At 39.3% G+C, this 17284-nt stretch overlaps 3 protein-coding genes across 3 annotated transcripts in view; 1 reads left to right on the top strand and 2 right to left on the bottom strand.

Moving 5' to 3' along the window:
* Positions 1–992: 992 nt before the first annotated feature.
* On the top strand, positions 993–5400 carry LOC122399752. Its single transcript, XM_043400676.1, has 10 exons — positions 993–1559; positions 1709–2506; positions 2571–2819; positions 2883–3156; positions 3217–3494; positions 3561–3704; positions 3774–4017; positions 4077–4219; positions 4775–4910; positions 4983–5400. Exons 2-10 carry the CDS (start codon positions 1736–1738, stop codon positions 5159–5161), a joined length of 2418 nt encoding a protein of 805 aa, XP_043256611.1. The 5' UTR covers positions 993–1559; positions 1709–1735; the 3' UTR covers positions 5162–5400.
* Positions 5401–5646: 246 nt separating this feature from the next.
* Positions 5647–7403, bottom strand: LOC122399775 (eukaryotic translation initiation factor 6). Its single transcript, XM_043400721.1, has 6 exons — positions 7129–7403; positions 6857–6942; positions 6621–6796; positions 6378–6554; positions 6131–6312; positions 5647–6057 (listed from the first exon to the last, which is right to left on the bottom strand). Exons 1-6 carry the CDS (start codon positions 7233–7235, stop codon positions 6048–6050), a joined length of 738 nt encoding a protein of 245 aa, XP_043256656.1. The 5' UTR covers positions 7236–7403; the 3' UTR covers positions 5647–6047.
* A 1058-nt stretch (positions 7404–8461) lies between these two features.
* Positions 8462–17284, bottom strand: part of LOC122399885 (cell surface glycoprotein MUC18-like) — a 79368-nt gene continuing 70545 nt past the window's right edge. The window contains exon 13 of the mRNA XM_043400942.1: positions 8462–9006. Within this exon, the coding sequence (XP_043256877.1) occupies positions 8899–9006 (108 nt within the window). The 3' untranslated portion in view covers positions 8462–8898. The remainder of the gene's footprint in view (positions 9007–17284) is intronic.

Genomic DNA, 17284 nt, shown 5'->3' with positions numbered 1-17284 from the left:
ATAAGGAATGGTCAGCAGGGGTCAGCAGAGGCCGGCGGAGGACTGTAGGAAAATTCAAAAGTACATGTAGTCGCTTATACTTATACTTCAGGTAAAAAGTGGTATAGTAAAGTAAAAAATACCTGGGCAGTCGAGACTTGGAATCGTATGCCGTTGACGTGAGGGCGAACGTCAGTTGTTCAAGAGCGCGTAGGCAAATGTGAGCCTTCCTCTCTCGAGTCCCACGAGACGGTCCGAAATTACTTCGGGCAGCTTTGGAGGATCGAGAAAAAGAGCATGTGTCAGTTCGCCTTTGTCGACTTTCCGAAACTCCCCGAACTCACGTACGCGTGATCTGGCATGCGTGAGTGGTGCACTCGATGCTGAATCTGGCATCACTGATGCTGACCAGACAAAGTAATAAAATGCGTTAGATGCTGGGATATGGCACTTATTTTTTAATTCAGCGATATTAATGACATTTCTGGATTTATTCAAGTCTGATCTATAGTGGAGATAGTAGAAATTCATGTGTCCAAAAACGATTAGCATATGTCACGTTCAAAGTGCATAAGCATGTCTAGTCGAGCTGCATTATGAGTCATGCTTGTACCGATATCATACGCAATTTAAGAGGTTACCAATTGCTGTATACATAATCGGGAGCTACTCGAACGCGTACATGTTAATAAATAAAAATTTACTAGAATCGAAACTAAGAAAAATTTCAGAGCATTTTGAATGTTCCTTTTAAGTTTATCCTTAGACTTATGTCGAAGTATTCATTTATCTGTACAATACAGGATTCTCAATACTGATTTTCAATGCTTAAGAATGTGTTTTGATTATTATAAAAAGGATCTACGAGCTCCGTCAGTGAAAATGGATCTATGGAAGAGAAGATAAGAACTATAGTCATATTCCCCTCGAATGGAACAAATTAAGCTTTCAACCGTAACCGTATTCCCCTCGAACGGCACGAATTAATGTCTCTGGTTGCGTACACACGACTCTGCACGATTGGCTGATATTTCCCTCGAGCTGCGGGGCTCGGATCGTTCACGTTCTATATTACGATGTTTCCCGATTTTAAATCGACTTTCTAGATAGCATTTCCTTTCAGGCAAATCGTAAATGCATTCCGTATGCAACCTGTGCGACAATAGTTTGTAAATATCGAGGGAAGCCCGACCGATCCTCTCGTTCGCGTGAAGCCAAGTCGACGGAATTTTCTGTTTTAAGTCGCCTGTGCTCGTGTTAACAACAGCCGACGTGCAACATCGCTACCCACCGCGATGAATGACTGAATTACATATTTATCGGGTGAAAAAAAATACGCGAAACTGACGAAGCTTTCGTGTTCTCTGTACTTGTTTCTAACAATCAGCTGACTTCCGGAACTAATACGGAAGAAGATGTTAGTGAGGCCTTTCGTTCGTTTCGTTTGACACAACAGCATTTTCGTAGGCGAATAAAGAATTTCCTATCTCTCGTTAAACCTAACAAATCGAAGACTCGTATAAGCGTAAACTAATGTTAAACTCCGCCTAATCGTGAAACTGTTGGAAAATAATTTTAAGGTAAGAAGTCCACCAATACATTTTTACGATACACAAATTTTGTTGGACGATCGTGCTTGTTTACTTTGTACAAGATTTTATACAGTTTCGATCGAAACGATAACGCCAACACGGAAAAATAAACGTACAACTGATTTCTTTTTCAACAGACAAATCACCACTCTCTTAAAGATAATATGAATTCTCAAGAAAGTACAAGCAATAATCAGAATAAAGGAGAAACAAGAGTGGACGAGAACTTGAAAAAGAACAGCAGCCAGCCGATCGAACAGTCGTCCAAATTGTCCAAAGTTGCGCAGCTAGAAAGCAAACTATGCGGAGATCAACTGAAGTTGAACAATAAGCTGGGAGAGAACAGTGCCAAGAACATTTTATCTTCTAAAACTCTTGTCCCGCTGGCTAATGGTATAAAAACCGCGCAAGTTGCCACGTCCAGTTTTCACAATTCTATAGACCAAGATACAAACCAAGAGAGGTTAAACGCCAGCGTATCTTCCATATTTTGCATAAGCGCTTTGAATCTGCCTAAGCCTCAGATGCATTTAAATGTATCTTCCAGTCAAACGAACACGCATTTGAACCATGCTTGTACATCTGTCTCCTATAACGACGGCGCCACGTCGAATCCTATTTTACATTTAAACAATTCGGCATCGGTGTCCAAGATACAACCAAGCTTGTTGGTGCTTAGACCGAACGAGGATATCGATATGAAAAATAATGTAGACTATATATCTGGAATTGAGAAATGCCCATCGAAGGTGTCGTGCAGTTCGGACTCTAGCCCTGAGGTGGACGGAGCCTGGGCATCGAGATCCTACAGATCTACATGTGTACTGAATAATATAGGAGGTAGCATCGGCTCTACGAGTCAGGGAACTTGTTGTTTCTTGAGACCTAATATTAATGGAAACAGGGAAGTAGCAGGACCAAGCGGATTGCAGAAGGTACGTTAAGTTAACGAACGTTTCCAAGTGGATAGTACATCGTGTTTGTTTCCTTTCGCTGCAGAGTATACAAAGAGAGAGCGAGAGAAGGGATTCAAGTTCAGAGAATGAGGGTGACGTGTCGGATGGCGAAGATTATTGTATTTACACATACAAAGGAAACAACGACGCGGTCCACTTGGCTCAAAAGAAGGAAGTGCGTCAGGAGCAGGCGGAGGAACGCGAGGAAGAAGGACAATATCATAGCGGCAGATCGAGTCCGGAGATGGACTTCTTGGAGATGGACTTCGATCCCGGGCCTTCTTGTGAGCAGGTATTGAATTATTGTGACGAAAGTGAAACATCATTTTTTTTACAGTGATTTGTTTCTGTACAGGATACGGGTGACAGCGACGTGGCCTCAATAAACGAAGACATACAAAATATAGCGTTAGATAGTGTAGATCCAGACCCAGTATTAAACGACTTAAGTAGTGGTAAAGTTGTATCACGGCAGGGGATCGCGACGATGCCGCAACACCCGAAACAAAGCGTCCAAAATGTAAATCACGCGGCAGTTCAGCCGTGTTCTAGCAGCCGATCCGTACCGGAGCCAAGCATAAAGCCAAGTTATCCATCGTCGTGGCTGCCAAGCACCAGCGGTGGAACTGGTGCGTTGATAAAGTAGATTTGGTTCATTTCAAATGTATATTTAATGGTACACTTTGCAGGGAAATGGGAAACCGCAAGACTGTATCGTAGCACAGGGTGTCCATTGCGAGAATCGTACAGGTATCACGACACGAGCGGAGATCTTATATCGCCTGGTGACAATAGAGACACGGATTCAGAGTCATGGTCCGAGTCGTCGGCAGCCTCCGTCTCGGAGAACTCGGGTCTAAATTCCAGAAGAGTTAATCTCCACTCGACTCTGTACCACCTAGTCATGGCTAAAAAATTGGTGCTCAACAAGCAAGCTGCGTTTAATCAGAGCGGCGACTCGAATCTAGTTAGTACATTTTATTGATAAGATTCTAGAGTTCGTACAGGCTGGATAAAATTGTTGTGGTTACAGGAAAACGAATTGTGCAATGAACGATTAGATGGGCTTTTACCGGTTGAAAAAGTTATGTTGTGGAGCGAGCAGGAAGCTACGGAGAAACAGGTGACGCAGATTGGAACCTCCGCGTGCGGTGCTACTTCCGCGATAAACGCTTTGGTAGGTGTATCGGTGGAAGGTTCTTTGGAACGTAGGGATAGTTTTTATTGAACGATGATTATTCTTTAGTTGGCTTTGAACGTGTCATTTTCATTGGAAACGTTAGTGAAGGGTGTAAATACCAGGTTAAGGGAGCCGGGTACACCGTTACCGCGGTATTTGTTGAGCCGATCTGTGGCTGGATCGACGCACAAAGATCTGGCACGTGGTATAGATCTGTCCACGAACGGCTCGGTTATAACGAAATTTTTCGCATTTTACCCGGAAAGAAAAGTGTCCCTGTCTCACTGGTTACATTATTGGATATCGAAAGGTATGGCGTCCAATGAAACACAGACATTTCCCACGACTGTATCGTCGAATTTTGTTCAGGTGCCGCGCCTATAGCAACGTTAAATTTACAACATTGTGGGGAGGGGTACCATTTATCGGATGCATGGCACCATCAAATGATATTTGGCGTAGGACAAGCGGGAATATATTTAACCAATCCATTAGAATGTTTATCGGAACAGGTTAGTTCTGATCGTTTTGTATTATTTAAACGATGTCTGGCGTCGCCTCCCACAAGCACTCGATCGACTCCTCGGTTACTATACAGGATGTGTGGCTAACCCTGGAAAAAATTCGATTGGGGGATTCTAGAGGCCAAAATAAGACGAAAATCAAGAATACCAATTTCTCGATTGAGGCTTCGTTAAAAAGTTATTAACGTTTAAAGCTCCGTGCACGCAGCGCGCGCGGTTCCTGTCTCACAAACGCAACTTTAAACGTTAATAACTTTTTAACAGAGCCTCAATCAACAAATTAGTATTCTTCATTTTCGTCTTATTTTGGCCTCTAGAATCCCCCATTACAATTTTTCCCAGGATTGGCCTAACACCCTCTATATACACTCCTCGACCGACTTCCTAATATCCCAGTCGTCCAAGGCAGAGTCTGGAAAGCCTTATCGATGAGTCCACTAACAGGTCCCCACCTTTTCTTTTCACGCCTCCTACGATTTTGGCGAGTTCCACGCCGCCAGCGACGCAGCGCCCCACAGACGTATTAATTTTTCTCAATTTTAGTACGTTTGGCATCAACTTGTGAGCCCTAGTATTTTGCTAGTACGAAGAGCAGATGTTTTAGCTCATTGGAACGCTAACACGGATCTAACACCTCTCGCTACTATGGACAAAACGTGGCAGAAGCTCAACGTTCTCGGTACGTTTAACCTATCTTCGGCGATTATGTGCAATCGATACATGTTACTCGTTACCTTATTCTTTTAATCAGGGCAAGTTGTAAATATGATACGCGATGCCATGACTGAGGGACGACAGCTTAGTGCCAACGCTGGTAGAACTCACATTCGTATTCCTGCGTCTTACCAAGCAGGCATTACATTAGTTATGTGTGCAGATTCCGCTGCTGCTTCCGAATTGTTACACGCTGAACAATTACCATTACTCTAGTCTTGTTAATCAAAATTAATAAAAATCCAGGCTGCCCCCCCCCCTTTATTTGTAATAAATTTAATTAGCAGGCTGGTCCGCACAATGTTGTTTAAAATGATTCATTTATTATATAAGGCAGTTTAGCGATCAGAATTGAAATAATTTACATTTCTAACACAAAAAAAAAAAGAAGTATGTTTATATTCAAAGAGAATATTACCAATTGAAATATATTTCAATAAAATATTTCCGTTTTATATGAAGTTATATTTATAAATTCGTATATCGAAGCGAAATAAATTGCATATTCTCTTTTTTCAATGACAAATTTAATGATTGTAGCTTATAGAAAAATATCATTTTTTACGTACGATATGGAAATTTTATTATTCTTAGACATAGTAAAAAGGTAAGTGTTTCATTTTGATATTTAAGTACCATTCTCTCGCGAGAAGATGCCATAGCCTGTTTACATCCTCTGATTGGCTGTCACCGATCTACTTCATTGTTCTCGACCAATGCCTGTGTGTCAGAAAGATCTGTGACAGCCAATCAGCGGACTCCAACAAGAGTGGGGATCTAAACACGCTGTGCCTTCTCGAAAGATGGGTTTCCCGGTTTCGGGATATTTTCTAAGAGCATTTCAAGTTACAAAGTACAGCAAAAGATCGTTTTAACGACTTTAAATAGAACTTAACGATGCATTTGATAAAAACTTTAGTACAGAATATTTTATTACAGTTTTATGTTACTTTATGTTGGAATTAAACGTGTTCACCGCAGTTTGTTGTGCAAAGCACTGTAATGTGCAATAGTATCGACACAAATATTGAATTTATGTACATACATGTATAATCTACCGTTCGTTAAACTTTCCATGCTCTCTCGGAGAGTTCATTTCCAATTAAGACATACTGAAACAGACAAACGAACATTAGTTAACTTGCGAACGATACGTTTATACCCTAACCTTAACGATATGCTCACCTTTCTATAAGCGACGCGCGCATAGTCGATGTTATGGCAGTTGAAGTAACTTCGTTAAGTTTGAAGACACTTTCGATAACCGAAAGTTCTATCGAGGTTGTATCCATACCGCAAAAGGACACCCAATCGTTCACCACCATACCTGCAGCCACAACATCGCTGCCTCTGTTCACTGTTCCAGCCTATAAAATATTTCGATACAATAATAAATATTTCTTGGTTCGTTATGTTAGTAAAATTCTCTTACAGCAAGCGGCACTTGTAACAAAGAGGACAGCTCATCCTGATCTTGTATAGAAGTTTTTGGATGCACCAAACCACCGTGATTTGAGAGTACGGAATACGAGCCTACGAGAACGTTGCTGGCCACAGTTTGCCTGAAAACTTCCACGCTCAGAGTATCCGCTAAGATTTCTTCCGTCTCCTATGGTGGACGGAAAGTACAAGTATTAATGAAAAATTGCAAACATCGTTGGAATCGAATACTTGCCCTGTCCAGATCAGGATGCACCAGAGCCACGTAGTCGTTACATGCGATTACATTACCGAGAGCCGAAAGTCTCTCCTCGACTCTTTGTATTTTTACGCTATCTGGTAACGAGTTTCTTATATGCTGCAATTCCGTATCCGTCGTTGTGTTCGGGACCAACAGACCATTTTTGTTTCCTGTTTAAATGTTTTCTGTGTAAAATGCATTTCAGGTTAAAATTCTACTGTAACACTTACCAACGCACAATCGACCAATGATACGGCATCCAGCAACCGACGCATGAATTACAGGAATGGTCTCAGCTAATTCTGCCTCAAATACGCTGCAATTAACGACAATATCAGCCACGTTAAAAAGAAGCGTCGCTATTAAGTGTTATGTCAACGCTGGTTATAGGTTATAAAATTCCAAGCCGCTTGCGAAATATATTGCAATATCAAATGCAATATCAAACAAAGTTATTACTAAAGTGATTAAAGATAGAAGGGATAATCTTATCTACCGTTACCTGTAGAAATTCTCGGATCCGCCTATTGCTACCAGGCAATAAGAATTCGTTAGTTTCGAGAATACGCCAATTTCGTTGTTATTCTCGAACTGTACGCGTACCGCCATGATTGCGAATATATCAATTTACATTAGAGTGCAAGAATTTGGTAAGAATTTTGAAAATCGACGCCACGAACGATGGTCGGTAATTAAAATACACAAACTAACCTACACACTGTACACGTACTTCCCCTTTACTCCCAAACACGAGGTTAGATTGCGATATATTGCTCAATCAAAACGCAGAGGGAGGACTGTACCGCCATTTACGAGGCGCACTCTGGCGAGCCAATGAATCTAGGGGAATCACCGCGGACCAATGACAACGTTTTTTAATGCTGGGTGCATCTTCTCTGAATGGACATCAGCGTAAACATTAATTTGAGATTATGTACTCTGGTATATTAACTAGGATAGTGAATAGGTTTGTTAAATAGGATAATTAAATATATTTATCGATTGTATATTTTTGACAAGCCATCTAGCGATGGGGAAGAGGAGTTTCTCGACAAGCTTGGACGTTCTGCCGTAGATAGCGCCACAATCTTTCGTCCTATTTTTTAGTAGAATTATCGACGCGCCATCTAGCTACGACCTAAAGGTACTATTGTTCCCGACAAGCTTGGACGTTCTGACGTAGATGACATTACAATTTTAATTATTAATTATATTAATTATGGGGCTCCTTGTGGCCTTCCCATGGGGTTTCCTGGGGTCTATGAACCACAGATCCGTGGGGAAACTATAGTATCTAGCCACCACATGTATAAAATAGGAGAACTGTGGGATTCCAAGGCGTATGGGGTAAATGAAAAGTACATTGCTCGCGATAGAGTAGCCCAATAACAATTCGTATTAATTTTATAAATCTTTAATCTCGTTTATTTACAAAAAAAAGGATACAAAGTACTTTAAAACGGATAAAGGAATCGCCTGACGGTATGCACGACGAATAAGCGCAGCAGTTAGCATACGTTCCGGGGTCATTTTAGTTGATAGACGCCACCGCTAGATAGCCATCGTGTCTCACAAACGTAAAACCGACACCGGAATTCGAATACCAGAGGCGTTTTAACCGCTTGGTATCTCGAGAACGAATAGCCTCGTGATCGCAAAACGACTAGAATTAGTTTCGCGTTGATATCAATAAAACCCAGTAGATGTTGAAAATCACCGCTTTATTAACAACATTACCGTAAAGCGTTATAAATACGATTCGTATAGTTCTCGTTTTGATTGGTTCTGACGTCGTACAGAGCATCATTTTTTTTTTTAATCGGAACATACTGGCAGTATTATCTTGCGCGACAAAAATTAATCCTCACTAATGGAATCTAGACGATTAACATTTTGGCGACCTGGTCGCGTGTTCCTCCGGGGTTCAAAGGGTCCATCGACCTTTGCGTCCCGCCGGTTCTTGTGCGTTCGAGCGACAATCTTCGTCTGTCACGCGACGAAAAAAGGGACAAGAAGGGGGGGGGGGTGGGCGGGGGGAGAATATTACAAAGAAACCGCCTTCGCAGCGAATCGTAACGAACGAAGGGAGAGCGAATTACTGGGGTGGGTTGATCTCCTTGTTTTTGATTGTGTGCCACTGGTTCAGTCTCGTCGATCCTAATCGATTCACTCCATTTTCTCCCTTCCCTCTTTTATCGTCCTCCTTTTCCACCCCTACGTCGTGTGCGAGTGTGCGTGTGTACATCGATATAAAATAGAAACATTAAAATCTTCAGTTGTTCGAGCTCGGCTTGAACGTCGTGTACTGTGGCGGCTTCTCGATCTTGCAGTGGGGCTTCAGTGTCGCTAAACGATCTGGTTTGAGAAACAGCTGCTCCCCCTGCACAATTTTCATCTCAAGAGGGTCACACGGTTCGTTCGATGCACGTCGATCCGGCAATAAATCTCTACGAACACTACGGGGGGTAAATTGCGGGGGACGCGCGAACCGAGGTCGAGGAAAACTCGTTTGGCGACTACGGACCCCCACCATTGGCGTCCACGGTGACCTTGAACGGCCAAACGAGTGTGACTCGACCGTAGGTTACGCGCTTGCGCAGTTCCATACGTGAAACGAACCGATTAAACAGGACCGTTTTACTGACGACTTTATTCCCTCGAAACATGGACAATTGGAGGCGCGAAATAATTAAATATGGCAATGTTAAACGATCTGGAACGGGGAACAAACTGAATGTAATTTCATTTTTATGTTTTAATGCGATGTATACTTTTTGTGAATGGAAAATTCACTATTTTAATTGCACTATTTGAGGCAAATTTTTGAATTTAGTAAGTCAAAAGTTACACTTTTAGGTTAACCAAATTAAAAATCACATATTTCTTATTTTATAATTTTACTACCACGTTACTCTACGCCATTGGAAATGGGACGATTCATTTTTTCTACAGCATATACATCCAATATTCGTAGCCTTTTTGTAAATGACAAATTTACAATTTTAATTGCACTATTCTATGCAAATTATTGAATTTAACAATTAAAGAGTAACATTTTAAAATTAACCAAACTAAAATCAAATATTTTACTACCACTTTGCTGTAGACTGCGCCATTGGAAATGGGTACATTAAGCTTTTCTCCAGCATATACACATCCAATATTACTAAATCGACAGTAAAAATCGCAATCCACTTTTAAACGGGGAAACTCGATAATTTTGATTGGACTATTCGACGCATAAAAACGGGTAAAATTACGCTCAGTTTGTTTTCCCGCCATCGTTCGATGCCGTTTAATTTTACCTCGACGGATTTTTCCTCCTTCCACCGCGGCCTGTAAATCGAAATCGCGGACAATTTGCACAACTTCGATTCAGTATTTTCGAAACGAAATATCCCGTTGCATATTTACAAATACTCTGCAAACACGCTCGCGCGCGTTAATATTGTCGATATCGAAAATAACGTTGCGGCGTACAGCGCAAACAAACGTTTAAGCCTGGGGCACGATCGAAGGGAAACGCAACGATGGGATTTATAGTTCGATTCAAAATTCTTTTTCTAGTTTTTTTTTTCTAGGGGAATAATAGTCTTTTCTGCAAAAAACGGTCCTGGATAAGTTCTAGAAAGCTGAGTGAAACGGGGAGGCTGGGATACTGAAGCAGACTTTTGTGCCAACTTTTGTGCAAGTTTCTCGAAGCAGGGGTTCTCAACTCCAGCTACGAAATAATTTTAACTCCGCAAAATTCGCTTCAGGGATTCAGGCAATATTTTTGTTAAAATTAAATTTATGGAGTGTTTGAGAACCCCTGCTTTGGGAACGTTTCAGGGTAAATCGTGTTCGGTCACGACATGCTCGCTAACGCGACAATTTCCAGTGCACAGGGGATGTTAACGGGGTTCTGATAACAAACGGGAACGCACACGCAATCAGTATGATCATCTTTTAATGACAACATCGTACACGGAAGAGTGCTCCAAGTTCGAACTGTTTCCATACATCGTACAGCGTCGTGTCGCGCTGGTTGCTCGATCACAGGCGCCTCGGAGCTCACCGACGTCGACGACGATGGTCTCGAGCAGGGTTACCAGATTTTTAAAATTTATACGGAAGCACGTGACCAACGAGAGGCCATTGTCATCGACAGAAGAGATACACAAAATTTCAATCACCCTTCGGGAGAGTCACTATTGACCAGGGGTCCAGACCCACCAATTTTGATTCTATCAGGCTCAAAAAATTTCAGAATCTTACTCAAACATAGACTAATGAACCCTGTAAATTTGAACACAAATGGTGCTATAGTTCTTTTGTAAAAAATTCCCAAAGTTAAGGATGCATTGCATACTATGATGGTATGTGAAAATTTTCAAGGATCCAGGGCCACCAATTTTGATTCTATCTGGCTCAAAAAATTTGAGAATCTTACTCAAACATAGACTAATGAACCCTGTAAATTTGAACACAAATGGTGTTATAGTTCTTTTGTAAAAAATTCCCAAAGTTAAGGATGCATTTTGTAGTATAATGGTATGTGAAAATTTTCAGAGGTCCGGACCCACTAATTTTGATTCTATTTGGCTCAAAAAATTTCAGAATCTTACTCAAACATAGACTAATAAACTCTGTAAATTTGAACACAAACGGTGTTATACTTTCCTTGTAAAAAATTCCCAAATTTTTGGATGCATTTCATACTATGATGGTATATGAAAATTTTCAAGGGTCCAGAGCCAACAATTTTGATTCTATCTGACTCAAAAAATGTCAGAATCTTACTCAAACATAGACTAATGAACCCTGTAAATTTGAACACAAACGGTGTTATACTTTCCTTGTAAAAAATTCCTAAAATGGATGCATATCCTCCTATAATGGAATACTAAAATTGTGATAGAGTGGGTGATTGCATTAAAAAATAATTGAGTGTACATATCAAAGTTACAAATAAAAGAAACTTTAAAAAATGCTTTTGTACCTTCATTTCGAAATGGATCCCCACAATTGTGTACAAAACTTAATCTAACAATTTTGAAAATTTGTTCATTCTACGTATCGCTAATTGTCAAATGCGATTTGACATTTTGGAAAGCGTCGATGCAACAAGATTTGTATTACGAAACGCGGTAGGAATTTTAATTGATTTTAACCCGGAAGTTAGGAGAGTTTAGCGAGTTCTGGGACGTCTGGTAACCCTAAGCCCTGGTCTCGAGATGGGTACGAGCGACTAATTAATCGTTACAATAATCCAGTTAGCGGTAACAATGCTGTGTCGCGATCGGATTGAGTGCAAAAGTGACGGAGAAAGAGAGAGACAGAGAGAAAGAGAGAGAGATAGAGAGTGAAAGAGGAAACTACACGTATATCTCGACGGAGGACATAACTTACGCGAGCGCAAAATGTAATTTCAGCATGCACGCGATTCGTACGCGTCCCGTGAAACGAATTCGTAACGATCGTCGACCAACGATCGCTGCCGTTAAACGCAACCAACGGAAATTCCCTTGAACGATTAAATCGTTTACGGTTCGCTAACGAGCGTGCACGTTATGCCTCTCGGTGTATCGATTTAAGTAAATAGATGCATGTATGCCTTTAGGTATCGAGGTTCGGCGTACGGGCGAGTGTATATACAGCAGGCATACTTAAGGGGTTAGTCGAGCCTCAAAACATTCCAAAAAGTAAAAGAAAACTGCTCCTTTCCCACGTTTTCACGAGACCCGGTTTACTGAAATGTCTCGTATTTCACTTATCCGGGGCGCAACGAATGAATACGCTCCCCTCGTTTTCACGAGACCCGCTTTACTGAAAAGTCTCGTATTTCACTTATCCGGGTGCAACGAATAAATACGCTCCCCTTGTTTCATCGCTGGTAAATGAATTTATATTTACAAATTTTTGGGAATTCTAGAAAACTAATTCGATTTTAATTCTATTTTTTAAACGATAAAATTTTGAGTCTCGACTGGCTTCTTAAATGTTTCTATCGAACCGTTCGAACATGTTAAACAATCGAGAGCGTAAATTTCGATTAATTAGCGTTACGTAACGCGGACGTCAATCCAATGGTATTCACGCAATCGGCCAGTGCCTCGATTATTGATACCAGTAAATCGATAATCGAATACACGGTGCTCTGTGCTCGCTAATTATACCGGCAGATGCCGTACGATTATTGTAACAACGAGATTCATTTTGACAATCAATTTATTTATAATTATACTCACAACCGTATATACAGCCGGTCGAAAAAGTCTCCGTACGGCCTCAATTTATTTACTTAACGTTGCATAATTTTAACAGAGAGCCCGGCAAACTCGTTTATAAAACGTCACGTTTAAACAAATAAAAGGGATTCATAAAATATTCCATACATTTTCGTGACTTTGTTAAACGAATAAAAATACAAAAAAAAAAAGAATTGTGTACGCAAGAACTGCACCGTATTAAATGGAGGGGGATTTGCAAATTAATTAAATCGAACAATAAAACGTAAATGAGATCAAAAAAGTCTCCCGGTGTATATGAATTTTAATAACCATATTTCTGTAATTAATTCTCCTTTTGAAATTTATTTTTATTAACGTTTTATTATAGTTTTTGTTTAATTTGGATGTCCGTAGCAATAACATAACCTATAAAACGAAAAGTAATTCTAAGACCGATCTACTTTACGAGGAACAGTTTTAAATCTACTGCCTCGTCTGTTTGCAGGCGACAAACTAACTCGAATATTGGCATAATTTCCCCGGGTCTTCGTTTGCAAACATTCTGCAGAATTCATGGACCGTGCACGGAGACTTTTTTGACCGTAGTTTTGCTAAGCTTTCGGTATTCGACGTTGAATTTGCTACAAACTTCGTTGCGTACATAACCTATACACGCTTCATCGACACTTACATAATTTAATCTATTACAATATTAAATTATACGAAGCCTTTTCCGACTGACTGTATACGTGTATAAACTTTTAAAGCTTCTTGGGCACCTCGATACACGATATACACTTAACAAAAAAAAAAAAAAATGTACTTAATGCAAGTCAGTCTTTAGTTTCAAATCCCCAGCGTAGGTGTAGCGGAAACGGTCCTGTTCGGATGCTATAACGGAACCGGAAGCTGTGATAAAGATGCAGGTCGTCCAAAACGAAACTCGTCACGCAATCACCCTCTCCTCCCATAACGCGAATATTTAATAATATAATAATGTTTTCAGGAGATTATAAAAGTACCAAATTATGAATACATATACTATATAAAAATATACTAGATAGATTAAAACAATCGATAACATTTTTCCAAAATTTCACATCTAGAATCCCTCCAAATAGAAAAATAGAAATTAAATTGAAATTAGTTGCAAGGAATATTTCAACACAAAATTAAAATTCATTTTGTTGATACTGCCATGAAAAAAAATTTAATTTAACTCCTATCATTTTGGGGGAACAATATAATATTTAACATACAGGGTTTAAAATTTTTCCCAGGGGTTTAAAAGATCTAAAACTCAGAATTTTAAATTAGCAATGTTAGAAGATTTTTGAGGTTATAATGCAGAGTTTTCAATGTGCAACAGTGTTCCAGAATTAAAATACATTTTTCTGAATATAATATTTAATATATATTGATGAAAGATGTCTCCAATTTTAAACTAGTAATGTTGGAAGATTTTTGAGGTTATAATTCAGAGTTTCCAGCAGTGCAACAGTGTCGTAAAAAACAGAATAGTCGAAACAGTTTTCATTGGCGATCTGGCAGCCTCGTTTTCATTTAAATGAGTTTGTTAGCGAACAAACTTCATGTTTCTAGGGGGAGGTGGGGGTGGGGGGCAACTGAAAATTCAAGACGTATCCATCAGCGTGAAATGCATCCTTTTCGCTGTTCAGTCTGGCGTGGAGTTACGGCTCGACGGATAATTGCCTCTTATTTCTTTGAGGATGCCAATGAAGCAACAGCGAGCGTTAATGCAGAACGATACAGATCAATGATCAAACAATTTTTGGGCACTGTAGATCCTCCAAGGACTCGGTTAGAGCAAGATGGAGTCACGCTGCTAATTAAATTAAAATCGAGAGACTCTTACTTGCAATTAAAATGCATGGGACCCAGTCAATATTCTGAATTTCATCCCCCTTTAATTTGAGTTTCTTAATTACTATTACATGTGTTTAAATAAACCATTGCACGATGGAAATCTGGTTTAATTTTCTCTGTAAATAATTGTCCACAAATACAATAAATCAATTGTTTCAACCTCTATGCAACTTGTGACGTTGACACTTTTAATTTGAGTTTCTTAACTATTATTATTGAGTTTCTTAATTATTATTACATGTATTTAAATAAACCATTGCACAATGGAAATCTGGTTTAATTTTCTCTGTAAATAATTGTCCACAAATACAATAAATCAATTGTTTCAACCTCTATGCAATTTGTGACTTTATTGACCCTTTTGATCTGAGTTTCTTAACCATTATTATTGAGTATTTTAATTATTATTACATGTGTTTATATAAACCATTGCACAATGGAAAACTGGTATAATTTTCTCTGTAACTAATTGTCCACAAGTACCATAAATAATGTAGAAAATCAATTGTTCTAACCTCCATGTAATTTGTGACTTTATTGACCCTTTTGATCTGAGTTTCTTAACTATTATTATTGAGTATTTTAATTATTATTACATGTATTTAAATAAACCATTGCAAAATGTAAACCTGGTTTAATTTTCTCTGCAAATAACTGTCTACAAATACCATAAATAAAGTGGAAAATCAATTGTTTTAACCTCTATGTAATTTGTGACTTTATTGACCCTTTTTATCTGAGTTTCTTTACTATTATTATTGAGTTTTTAAGTTATTATTACATGTATTTAAATAAACCATTGCAAAATGTAAACCTGGTTTAATTTTCTCTGCAAATAACTGTCTACAAATACAATAAATGAAATGGAAACTAAGTTGTTTCACCCCCCATGCAATTTATGACCTTGTTGACCCTTTTAATCTGAGTTTCTTATTATTATATGATGAATTTCTGAATTATTATTACATGTATTTAAATAACCCATTGCAAAATGGCAACCTGACTCAATTTTCTGCCCAAAACAATAGTCTACAAACATGATAAACAGAACAAAAAATAAAGTTATCGATTGTTTCAATTTGTGACCTTGTTGACAGTAAAAATTTTGTTTTCTCTACAGGGTGTCTCGCGAAATAAATACAAAATAATTTCCAAAAAATTTTTACGCTCTTCCCCCGGGAGTTAAGCCGCATTAATTATTGCATAATGAACACTTTTGCGTCGCGATCGGGCTCCACGGGACACCGTGCGGGGGTGAGAGCATACGTAGCCCAATACGTTCGATCGTTTGTCGTTAATTAATGCGGAACGGTGTACGGTTCGGTTGCCCCGGAAGATCGTAATCGCGTTATGGGAGAAGCGGCTGTATCCGCTACTTACGTACACGTACCTAAATTAAATTACCTACAAGGAGATTGCGGGTAATTGGGAAAGGGACACCGACGGGGGAGTAGATGCAACCAAATGCATGCGTAATGCACCCTACCCGACCGCATAAATCATTCAAATGACTATCTCGATCGGGGCGGAGGCAGAAGGTTGTGGGAGGTCAGGGATTGGAGGTGGTCAATATTTGTGCGGGTCTATATTGTCGTCGTGACGTTATTGCACCTAGTATTGCCATAATCCGGGACTCTTAACACACACACATGCGAATTAACTAAAAAATAAGTCCCATATTATGGCTCTGCGACGAGACAACTTGGCAGCCATTACGGTGAACAATTCTAATACAATCTTTCTTATCAATCTCGTCGTTTAAAAATACATTTTCCTCATAATTAATTGGATATAATATAAATAAAAGGAACTGATATATGAGTGTGTTATTTCAATGCAAAATAGTACTCTCAAAGATGACAAACTGTGTTGTAGGTGGCGCTACGTCTGATTTAATAATTATATAAATAAGAAGCTCTGGTGAGACAAAATCTTTTGAACAAAATATACATATCAAGGAAGACTAAGATGTCTGACCCTTTGATTTGATCAAACTGTGTTGTAGGTGGCGCTACGTCTGATTTAATAATTATATAAATAAGAAGCTCTGGTGAGACAAAATCTTTTGATCAAAATATAAATATCAAAAAACACTAAGACCCTTTGATTTGACCAAACAATTGATAGAGACTGATTAAATAATAACCTAAACAATGAGCATCTGGTGAGTTGCACCAATAACCACAAAATCACAAAGATGGCGGACCAAGAACATCAGGACATTTATAGTACACCATATCTGAAAAATATGTAGGATATTAACTAAATTACTAAAAAATTGAATATTTAAATAAGAGTATACTACCTTTCATCTAAATTTTCTCACAAAATAGAACTGATCTTCGCCAAGCTGTCGCGTAGCAGACCGTGCTAGTATACTTTCTTCGTTTCAAGTTTTTAACAACAGGAGGGGGACTAAAAAGGCGACACGATCGGATCGAAAGCATGTAGAATTAAATCATCCCTGCTGCTCTTATTCAGGGGGATTATCTGCGTTCAAGTCGAGCACGTGCACTTGCGCCGGCTCTCTCGAATGCGCATTGAATACATACCAGAGCG

This window comes from Colletes gigas, unplaced genomic scaffold (assembly GCF_013123115.1).
Source record: "Colletes gigas isolate AHSC1104 unplaced genomic scaffold, ASM1312311v1 Colletes_gigas_Sc00015, whole genome shotgun sequence".
NCBI classification, from domain to species: domain Eukaryota; kingdom Metazoa; phylum Arthropoda; class Insecta; order Hymenoptera; family Colletidae; genus Colletes; species Colletes gigas.
This window is presented reverse-complemented; position numbering and strand designations above follow the sequence as displayed.

Bases quoted from the DNA above. Each gene is read 5' to 3' on its own strand.
- LOC122399752 (XM_043400676.1), top strand. From the start codon at position 1,736: ATGAATTCTCAAGAAAGTACAAGCAATAATCAGAATAAAGGAGAAACA. The intron at 3,157-3,216 runs GTGCGTTGATAA...TACACTTTGCAG, and splicing joins AAGCACCAGCGGTGGAACTG to GGAAATGGGAAACCGCAAGA. The intron at 4,220-4,774 runs GTTAGTTCTGAT...TCTCAATTTTAG, and splicing joins TAGAATGTTTATCGGAACAG to TACGTTTGGCATCAACTTGT.
- LOC122399775 (XM_043400721.1), bottom strand. From the start codon at position 7,235: ATGGCGGTACGCGTACAGTTCGAGAATAACAACGAAATTGGCGTATTC. The intron at 6,943-7,128 runs GTAACGGTAGAT...CGTTAATTGCAG, and splicing joins GGATCCGAGAATTTCTACAG to CGTATTTGAGGCAGAATTAG. The intron at 6,797-6,856 runs GTAAGTGTTACA...ACATTTAAACAG, and splicing joins CATTGGTCGATTGTGCGTTG to GAAACAAAAATGGTCTGTTG.